At 42.1% G+C, this 10,929-nt stretch overlaps 1 protein-coding gene across 2 annotated transcripts; it reads left to right on the forward strand.

Annotated features, from left to right (window-relative positions):
- The first annotated feature begins 2,082 nt into the window (after positions 1 to 2,082).
- TMSB4X (thymosin beta 4, X-linked) lies at positions 2,083 to 10,089 on the forward strand. 2 transcript variants are annotated; one of them, XM_018566080.1, is made up of 3 exons: positions 2,083 to 2,093; positions 9,371 to 9,483; positions 9,592 to 10,089. In XM_018566080.1, exons 2-3 carry the CDS (start codon positions 9,384 to 9,386, stop codon positions 9,624 to 9,626), a joined length of 135 nt encoding a protein of 44 aa, XP_018421582.1. In that variant the 5' UTR covers positions 2,083 to 2,093; positions 9,371 to 9,383; the 3' UTR covers positions 9,627 to 10,089. The 2 variants fall into 2 exon arrangements, with proteins under 2 accessions (XP_018421582.1, XP_018421581.1); XM_018566079.1 differs by lacking the exon at positions 2,083 to 2,093 and adding an exon at positions 8,267 to 8,352.
- The last annotated feature ends 840 nt before the right edge of the window (positions 10,090 to 10,929 follow it).

Genomic DNA, 10,929 nt, shown 5'->3' on the forward strand with positions numbered 1-10,929 from the left:
TGATTTAGCTGATGGCGAGCATGAAACAAGTGTTTCCAGATCCAGCCATAAACTGCCAGATCAGATGAGGATTTCTGATGCCTACAGGCCCCCTTAGTCACTCTTCCAACCTTTGCTACCATTTATCTCTAGGAATGTATCTTATCATATAGATTGTGACATAGCATCATTAGTAGCAAAGGTAGCAACTTTCATTGCACCCGTGAAAGCCTCATCATAGTTAAAACTCAGTCCACACAAAATGATTCATACATTTTTAGAAGATGCTGGAGAGCCAAATCAGAAAATGGTTGCCTGTGTTTCTCAGGGATTCTGATGTTAAAGTGTGTGATATTAAAGTCAAAAGTTTTTTAAGCATTTCAAATGTTATTAATTCACTTACAATGGATGCTGATCCTTGATATTGTAAAGTTTTAGTTTCCTGCAGAATCAGATGCTCCCCTGAGCACTGGCCCTGTTTTAAGGTGGTGTGGCTCCTTTGCTTTGCAGGGTCCTATGGAGCCACTCTTGTGTGTGCTGGTAATCTATGTGTGTCTCCACAAATACACCGGCAAAGCAAGACAAGGCAAGTCACGTCCCCACCCCCTTCCCATTCCTCTCTTCTCCCTGCTCCAAGCTAATATAGAGACAGTTGCTGGAGCCTGCTCTGTCCTTTGTGATCTTGTACTGGACAGGAAGTTCGGGGAAACTAAGCTAAGAGAGTTGGAGCCACCAGTTCAGAAATATTATGACAAAAATGTAAACAAATATTTTGCTGGGTAAGGTATTTTTGTTTGATCTGGATTCATTATTGAAAAAAGTTTGAGAGTTTAATACTACTTTAAGGTTTCTGCCAAAAACATCTCTGCTCTGTTCCACTGCCACAGCAATTATGAGAGGGTTCCACCTTCTTTGCTAAGTTTTTCATTTTGATGTTTTTAAATTTTATGTTATAGAGAACTGGGCACGAGACAGTAAAAGTAGCAGCAGACTGTCACAGCAAAGGCTGTTTGTTTCATTGAGTCCCTAGTACAGTAAAGATCTCCATTACATTCAGGTATGGTTCAGTACATCAAATGTGCCTTGGAGGATCTCACATAGGATGGGCCGTAGAAGTAGCGGTAGGTAAGATAGTGAGATTTCATTGTGCAGTGCAAGGATTCGAGCTGTGGCTGGCCAAATTCCTCCTGTTTTGCCAGACTATCTCTGTAAATGTAAACTGTACTCCATTTGTTGTAATATTATGGTTTATTGTCCCTTGTGCTATGCTGTTAAGAACAGTTGCTGATTTTATTTCCTAAACTTTATTTTAGTATTTTTTCAACAAGTTACAGTTTTAAAAGCACACTACCCAGTCAATGAATACATGAAAATGTAATGGTAAAGGTAACAAAGTGTTTCATGGCCACATTGTGGGAATCTCAGTAATGTAATGAATAAATATTCAACAGTAACAGATAAAGAGAGAAATAAACAATATGTCTAGTAGGTCATTCTCATATGACAATATTGGCTACCCTGTTCAGTTAAGCAAGCAGAGAATGGGGGTGGTGGTAGTTGTAAAATACAGAAGAAAAAAAAATGGTGGGGAAGATAGAGGGGAGAGTTAAGTAGGAGGGAGGTGGGGGTAGAGAAGCGATGAAAGGTTAAAGAGGAAGTGGAATGAAAGAGGCATCATCCTCCATCACCTCACCTCCAAGAATGTTCCCCAGTGTCAGCCAGGTCACTTTCTCTGCAAATGCCAAAATAGTCTCTGCCACCCGGCCTCTCATTGGTACATTGCTTCCTATCATGTGGTTGAGGACTGGGGACTGAAAGGGGCATGAAGGCTGTCTAAAATTAAGACAGTGGATGCATAGGTAGGCCCAGTTTTTAAAAGTGCGTCCAGCTCTAACTGATCTTGTGGAAGCTGAGAACAATTGCTGTTGTTGGAGCAGAAACGTTCCTTTACTCCAGTGCTGCAAAGTTTATTCTGTCATCACTAGCAGATTTGTTGCCTGCCGTTGGCTCGTATTGGACTGTGATGGTAACTAGAGCAGTACAACTGTTACTGTAAAAATGTCTAAGCATCTAAACTTCTGCTTGCCAGTACAACTTACTGGGTTGTATCTCTGGTAGTACCTACTTTGCAGTAAAGTCACTTACATCCCTGCGCCTGTTGAGTAGGGCCTGGGTAAAGATGGCACCAGTATTTCCATAGAATGTGGCAACAATAGGCCTACCTATCAGACCCCGTGATTCTTTATGGATTATGTCATCTTCATTGAATGACAATATAGATACCTTGGTTTGTTAGTAATGTCCCCCAAAGTGAATGCAATCCAAATACCATGAATGGGAGGATTTTCACAAATGTTTAGTGTTTTTGTATTACATATGAAGGTCTTCAAACATATGGAAATTTCTGTGAGCATTCTCCAAAGCATGTATGCCACAAGTAAAAGATGGTGCACCAAATTCCCTTTTTACATCTTTATTGATGGGGATCTGCCTTTTTTGGTCATCTTTTTATTATTTATTTTATTCTTACTGGTCCTTGTGATATTTTCGGTTAAAGAGTGTCCATAAGGGTCATTCTACGCAGGCTTTGGTTTGCGTCAGAATTTGTTTTTTCCTCATACAAGTTAACGGGTACGTAAAAGCAGCTTGAAACAAGCTGACGCAGCTTAAAGGTCAACTGCAGGTCAGAAGGAGATCCACTACAGACCAAATGCACCTGTGAAGGACCTGAGATGGAACTCAGAAGAGTTTCAAATTGATCTCAAAGGCAAGATGAATGCACCTGGAAGGACACTGTTTTTGCGATCATCCATATTAGCTCTTGGCCAGTCTGACGCTGCAGCGGCCGAGGAGAAAAAGCATTCAGCTGCACAAAGTGCCTGCCTGGTTCACTGTTTGGGCCCCTTGCAGCCACCTGCATCCTTCTCCACCCACTTCAGCTGCTATAGGCTTGGAGGGAGACTGCAGCACTGCAGAGAAGGGAAGGCACAAGGAGCCTGCTGGAGTCTTCATTTCATTACATGCAGGCAACATCGCTGCCCCCCACCACCCGTGGAGGAAGATAGGAAGAGGGCATGAGGATACAGCATGTGAATTAGCACATCAGATCAACTGTGTGCACTGTAAGTCCTTGTTCTTTCTGCGTTACACTACTGACTTCTGCACTCTGCCTTACACCAATGACTTTGGCACTCTGCCTTACACCACTTACCTCTGCACTCTGTGTCACTTACTACTGACCTCTGCACTCTGTATTTCACCACTGAACTCTGCACTCTGAGTTACACTACACACCTCTGCACTCTGCTCTGTGCCTTACTTACTATTGACCTCTGCATTCTGCGTTACACCACTGTGCCTTACTTACACTGTGTTACTTACTATTGACCTCTGCATTCTGCGTTACACCACTGACCTCTGCACTGTGCCTTACACCACTGACCTCTGCACGCTGCCAGACACCACTGATCTCTGCACTCAGTGTTACTTACTATTGACCTCTGGATTCTGTGTTACACCACTGACCTCTGCACTTTGCGTTATACCACTGACCCCTGCATTACACCACTGAACTCTGCACTCCGTGTTACTTACTACTGACCTCTGCACTATAGGGGGGATTTATGAAAACTGGAGTAGACGGAATCTGGAGAAGTTGCCCATAGCAGCCAATCAGTTTCTGTCGTCAGTTTGTTCAATTAAGCTTTGAAAACAAGAGAGTGAAGCTGATTGATTGCCATGAGCGACTGCTCCAGTTTCCATCTGTGTGTTACCACAAACCTCTGCACTCTGCATTACAAACTACTCACAGAAGAAGCCAAAGGAGAGTGGAGCAAAACTGGATGCAGATCACTGCACCATCGCTGGCCAAGTCACTGCACCATGGGCCTCTGGGTTGTACTTGCCCCCTGGGTCAAAAGTTGCCAGTCAGCCCCTGTTAGGCGTGCATTATATGTAACATACATTAAAGCAAAAATCTAATCACTTTCTAAAAAAAATAGAGGAATTATTTTCTTATTCATCACTCCCTCAACAGCTGGTGCTCTCGTCCACACCCACAATGCGGGAGGGCCCTCAACATTCCCATGTACAATGCAGGGCCTGCTTTAGTTTAATTTCATAAGTAAGATTTTTTTTTTTTTTCTTAAAGTAAAAGATCCCAAATGGATACATAATCATAGCACTAACTTTTTTAAAATGTTTACTTAACTATTGACATACTCTCTGTTTAACCCAACAGTAGTATAGCTATAGAAATCTATTGTTACCTATACTGGTCTATTCTACTCAGCATGCTTGATCTCCTACAAAACATATGATGTAGGAGAGGAATGTCACCATAAAAAATATATATATTAAACGTAACCACATTATTATTTCTAGTATTTATTTATCGCTGACTTAATACACAGAACTATCTAAATCATTCGGATCAGTTACTGTCCTCTGGAAGCTCTCAATCTAACATCCCTTAAGTATACAGGGAAAATGCAAAACATCCCTTGCAGTGGGGCTGCCCCCACACTGCAAGGGTTAAATTATTGTTTAGGTCTAGGGCAGGGGTAGGCAACCTTGGCTCTCCAGCTGTGCTGAAACTACAAATCCCATAAGGCATTGCAAGCCACAGGCATGACTCACAGAGGCAGAGGCATGATGGGATTTGTAGTTTCAGCACAGCTGGAGAGCCAAGGTTGCCTACCCCTAGTCTAGGGTATCAGCCAAGGCAGTTTTACTTAAGCTGGCCATACACCTATAGATTATCTGTAGTATATGGTCAGATGAAAAAAGTGCAACAGATTCCTCCATCTATGCTAAACTGTGTGGATGGAGGAATCTCCCACTGAGCCAAGCTTCAGTATTTTGGTAGTTGGCCCCACTGGTTCTCAAAATATCTGAACAATCTGATTGGATGCAGGCATTGCTCGGGTGTTTTGAGAGCCAGCGGGGCCGGCTCGCAAGATACTTAAGCTTGGCCCAGTGGGATATTCCTCCATCCACACATTTTACCGTAGATGGAGGAATCTGTTGCACTTTTTCCATCTGACCAGAGAAAATATGCAGATAATGCATAGTTGTATGGCCAGCTTTACCTGATCCCTGCTCCCCTGGCAGTCTGCGCTCACCTTACCTCCTCTGTGCTCCGGCTTGTAGACTGTCCCTCAGTGTCGTCATGTAATAATGCAGGTCTAAAAGTGGCCATACACTGTGCGAATTTGCACAGTGGGTGCCGCTGTCAGCACCCTTATGGCCTGCATCCCTTGATCAACTGATCAAAGGAGACGGTTGGAAAATCTTCGTGCATAGGCCGCTGTCAGAATACAAAATATACAGCATGGATTCCTCGATCAATGCGCTTGTTTCGTTGATGAAGGAATCTGCTCTATTTTTTCATCTGCCCGCGGGTTGCATGAAAAAAATAGATCAGTGTATGGCCAGCTTAAGGGTCCTGCGTTATACTGATGACGTCAGTGGTCCTCCAACCACCAGAGCATGGGGGATGGGGGGAGGGGGAGTGTAAATGGGACGGGTGTTGGTTTTGTTGCACGGAGGGAGATTTGGGGAAGTAAAGGTCCTTTTTCCCTAGACCAGGGGTGGCAAACTCAAATTCATCGGGGGCCGCATCAGCAGTATGGTTACCCTCAAAGGGCCGGTTGTATAGGACTATGCATCTACTCTTTATTATCATAAATAGTTGCCTCTGCATTCAGTTGCTACTGGCTTAATAATAATTTAAGTAATAACTAGCCTTGAAAACATCCACAAGAAACTTTATTGGAGACTGCTCAGACTGCAGCAGAAATCCCTAATCTGGCGTTTTCAGTCACCTAGTCAAGTTAATGATCAGGTGACAGCAGCTCCATGTAAACGCATGCACACCGCATGTAATGATACGTGATATGACTACATGCGTCCAGGGAGAGTGATTGATTCCTAGCGGAATGTAAACATATCACGTATCTTTACATGCGGTGTGCAGGCGTTTACATGCAACTTCTGTCACCTGATCATTAACTTAGGTGACAGCTGCCATTTGTAAAACGCCAATTTAGGATTTCTGTTGCAGGAAAACGCAAGTTCCTGACGCAGAAATCCCTAATTGCACCTAAAATAAAGGTGTGATAAATAAGTATTCAAGCCCTGCTGTGTGAGGGCAGCCCCACTACAAATTGAGTTTTTTGCTTTTCCCAGATTTCAGCTGACCATACACTATACAATGGGATTGTAGATCTATCCCCGAGTATGCAGTGCAAAGGCCTGCCTGAGTGGATACATATTGCATGGATTGTTTAGGCTCGTCCTCATATTACATAGTTTTTGTAAATCTAACTGAGATTGTGCAAACTGATTGTATGGGATGTGGCCAGCTTTACACACTAATGGGTCAATTTGGAAAGTTGTCAGTTAACCTACCAGTACACTTTTGGATTGTGGAAGGAATCTGGAGCACCTGGAGGAAACCAACACTTAACAAGGAGAACAAGCAAGCTCCATGCAGATTGTGTCCCATTGAAGTTGTTAGATGATATAATAATAAATGAAAATAACATCTGAAAAAAAGAAGTGTTCCTAAAATGCTGATACTGAGATCTGCAGCAAACCCTAGGATGTATATAAAGACCTGAGCCAAATCCTGAGATGCTCTAGGTATGCCGGTGTCACAGTGTGGGCCCTTGGTTCCCCCTGTTGTAAATGATGTTACCCCTGTTGCTACATCATGGTGCCACTCTGTTACACATCTGTTCAGAAGGAATATGCAAGAAATAATGTTGTGCTTGTGAGCATAAGCAGCGACAGCCTGCCTACGCATAGCCAATGTTTCTATAAATGAATAACGAGCCTATTGTCAGTAAAGCCTACGCACAATAATATCATGGGGTCTTGTGAGGGGCCTTACAAAGTAACATGGCACAATACGCAGTCATGACTTAGTTCCCCTTTTATACAGAGATGGTCTCATCCACAGTGTCATCAGCGTTAAAGGGAACTTCGTTCTCTTCTCTGCGCGGGTGGCGTACAGAGGAAGTATTCAAGAGGAAGGTGGCATATTAAGTATTCAAATCTGAATGACCTTACTTGGAAAATTATTTAGCAAATGAAAACTACCCAGTTCCTACTATGAGAAGCTAACCGCTAGCCAGACACCACTAGCATCCTTCTCAGAGACCACGCCTGTGCGAGCAGATGAATGTCACCTTAGCCTGTAGGCCTACTAAATGCTCCTTCTGAGGAAAATGCTTTCACGTTTCATAATGTTCCATAATGCCGTTGTGGAATTTGCTACATTCTGCAGATATCAGCCTTATACATTTTGCAGAAATGCACAGAATGGCGATTAATACAAAAGTCTTTATGTGCAGCACTGCTAATATGAGAACAGGAAACACATTTCCTGTGTAACTACCTCTTTACCACACATCTTCATGCAGCGTTGCATTGGTTAACCCTTTCGGTGCTGGAGCATTCTGCCATGAGAAAATGCAAGCCAGGCTCAGTTCAGTTTTCGAAAAAAACAAACACATGTTGGATCCATCAGTAATCTCTGCCAGACACAGGCTGGGGAAGGGGGGGTCTTAAACAGACTTTTTAAAAGAACTTCCCAAACAGCAGACAGTATGTGTGTGTGCAATAGGGGAACAAGAAGTGGAATGTGTACTTCTCCTTTCTGTAACTGCAGGATGGACGCAAGATTTTTTATCAATTCATGTTAACGAATAAAATAATTATGTTTGTTCCGTGCACAAAAGTGTACGTTTGGGACATGCAGGATGCATGTATTATTCATCAGCATCTGTATGCAGGAAGTCCTGCTCAGGCTCTTTATTTAATGGAATAATCAAAATGCAGTATGTGCAGCATCTCCATATTAAGTATTGACAATAAAGCTAGAAAGAACACTACATTTCCCTTTAGATTGTAAGATCTCAAGAACAGGGCCGACCCAACCCTGAGGTATTGGATTGCTTTGTAGCTGTACTGTCTCCCTCTATTTTGTAGAGCACTGCACAAACAGTTGGCTCTATACAAATCCTGTATAATATTATTAATCAGAATAGTAATAATTTCATATCTGTTCAGCTACATACAGAGATCGGCTGTGCATGATTCTGCTGCCAGATTTAAAAAAAGACAACAACAAAAAAATCAAACGCAATAGTGATCCAGCAAATCAATGAATAATCTAAAGCAGTTTCTTGTTCACTGTGAAGCAGTGGTGTACAGACTGGGTGGAAGTGAAGAGTTAATCGTCATTGGTGATGTCATTGCTGATTAGCATAGAGGAGGTTATATAAAAGCAGGGACAGCTCATCCCTTTCACACTCAAGGCTGCATCTTGGAGGACTAGTTCTGCTTCTTGTGTGTGTTACATAGCTGGTAAGTCTCGCTCGGTTGCTGCTTTTGATTTTGCCATTATACTGTGTTCTTTTGTTGCTAGATGCAATTCAGTTTATTGCCTGTTCTTAGCTAGCAGCCTGACCCTAATCGCAGGCTATTTGCTTAGCATCTGTAAACTCCCTTTGTCCTTGGGCTGGAGGCTTCAGACCTGTATTTGCATGTAAATTTCCATGCTCCCGTTATCTATACAAGTTATATTAACTAGGACTTGAATTTTGTAAGCAGCTAAGCAATGGCAGTCATGGCTTATTATGCTGGATTTATACAGTGCCAACAGTTTGCGTAGCGCTTTACAAAATAAAGGGAATGTATAGCTGCAATGCAAGATGGATAGGAGGGCTATGCTAGTGAGCTCACAATCCAAAAACCCTTTCCTTTTTATTAGGAACTGTCCTTGGCAGGCGGTATATGCAGTCATGCTATTCTGAATTGTCTTGATCACTGATCTTAAAGGCAGAGGCTTTTGATAGCCATGCTAGAAGGTTGATTTGATAAAAAAAGAAAAAAGGGGGTTTTGTAGACGTGATTGTGCAACGAGCGGGGGCAGGAGCAGATTTGGGCGGTGGTTAAGGTTCCTTGGGCTGGAGCTGCAGCTCTTTGTAAGAAAAGAAGAATGCATGACTTCATCTGCCAGCAAGAGACTGCTGCCCCGCCATGCTGCACCCTCATTAACATATGCTATGTGCCCATGGCTGGCATGCTTCCAGCTTATTGATTAGCTCACTGTGAGCCTAAAGAAAGCCAGTCTGCTCATGCAGGAAAGGTGCCAGCTATTTTTTTACCAGTTTGCATTTACATCTTTTATTGTTTCCCTGTATATATTAGTCTGCGTTGCTAATTCTATCCCTAATGTTTGAGTGCTCAAACCACTGGGCTGAAATGGCTTAAGTGGGGAAGTGAGGGCGTGGCAGGTACTCTTATATGAAGTGACACTTTTTTTTTTTGTGATGCAAGGATGGCGGCGCTCTAATTTTTTTCTTCTTTCCCTTTTGTGCAGATCAACCTACAAAATGTCTGACAAACCAGATATGGCTGAGATTGAGAAATTCGATAAGGGCAAGCTGAAGAAGACAGAAACACAAGAGAAAAACCCCCTTCCTTCTAAAGAAAGTAAGTGTTGAGGATCAACATGATTGACAGTTAAATGGCTTGGATGACAACTTTGGCTTTTAATTCCTTTTTATCTAAATTTTAATAATTATTTTTTTCCTTTTTTAGCAATCGAACAAGAGAAGCAAGCGTCTGATTCCTAATGAAACCCACCACCTCCCCCCTCCCAATATGCACTGTACATTCCACAAGCATTGCCTTCTTATTTTTTCTTCTTTTAGCTGTTTAACTTTGTAAGAAATAACTAAGATACAAAGAGGTTGGAAACCGTTTACTATGCTGCCCCGTTCCACCAAACAGAAAAGAGTTAAAAAAAAATATAAAAAAAAATAAAAAACTACTGAACACTGAACGAAGGCGTTGCCTTTCCATCTGCCTGTCCGGCTGGCTTTGGTTCTGGTGGCATGAAAGACCGTGCATGATGAAAGGAGACCATGAATGGAGCTACACAAATGAACACGTGGTGATTTTGAAGGGAAAGCTGCACCAAGGTCCGGCGAGCTGTAAAATGCAGTCAAAATCGAGTGCCATTTTATTTGTTCAAAAATGATTTGAATTATTGGAATGCACAATTTTTTTCAATATGCAAATAAAAAGTTTAAAACATTCTCTGGTTCTTGTATTTTTCTATTGTTGCCCCTGACAAGTCATGGCACTGGAAGAAAATTCTGGTGAGCACAAACGGAGCTCAGCCTACAGTGGTGATATTTTACCAGAAATCTAATTGGTGCTTCGCTGACCATGGCCACTATGACGGTACTGCTTGCATTTAATTTGTTTTTTAGACTTTATAATACTTTAGTAATAGTAGTATGGGTTTCTCACTGGGTGTGGTCTGCCTTTTTGCTTAGTAACTTACCCCCCCTCTTGCATGAAATTAGTAATACTTATAGAAGGCAACCACTGGAATGTATAATCATGTAGTTTTAATTGTGGTTGCATTTATAAATCTAAACTTTGCTAGTGCATGAATGATCTTGCCAGTGGCTTCAATGTATTCTTGAGCAGCTCTTAATATGCAATTACAAATGGGTTTGCTTGGTAAATTGAAACAACTTGTGTGGTGGGGGTTTTTTCCCCAGCAGTTACACACTAGCTAAAATGTATAACTCTCCTGCTTTGTAGCTGGCAGCCTGTCTAATAAAGGGTTTTTGGGTATAAAGTGTAGTCTCAGAGTTCACTTTAAGGTTTTTGTTTTTTTTTGCCATTGTGTGGATCTGGCTGCAAGCAGTGTCCTGTCACGTGGAGGCCATTGTTATGAGGGCAGGAAGAAAAAGGAGGGGCTGGAGCAAAATCCTGAACAAAAATGAGGTTAACCCTTTAGTTGCAATAGTAATGGGTCTGTATCTTACTAGAGTATTAGGACAGTTACATCCTGTCCAAACAAAAATAAATCTCTGATCTCAATGTTTATGTAAACTATTAGCTTGCTTTTGTGTATACAAG

The sequence above is a fragment of the Nanorana parkeri genome, unplaced genomic scaffold, assembly GCF_000935625.1.
Source record: "Nanorana parkeri isolate BGI_ZX_2015 unplaced genomic scaffold, ASM93562v1 scaffold913, whole genome shotgun sequence".
Lineage (NCBI taxonomy): Eukaryota > Metazoa > Chordata > Amphibia > Anura > Dicroglossidae > Nanorana > Nanorana parkeri.

Excerpts from the sequence above, each read along its gene's own strand:
- TMSB4X (XM_018566080.1), top strand. The coding sequence starts at position 9,384 with ATGTCTGACAAACCAGATATGGCTGAGATTGAGAAATTCGATAAGGGC. Across the intron at positions 9,484-9,591 it reads CCCCCTTCCTTCTAAAGAAA|CAATCGAACAAGAGAAGCAA; the intron begins GTAAGTGTTGAG and ends TTCCTTTTTTAG.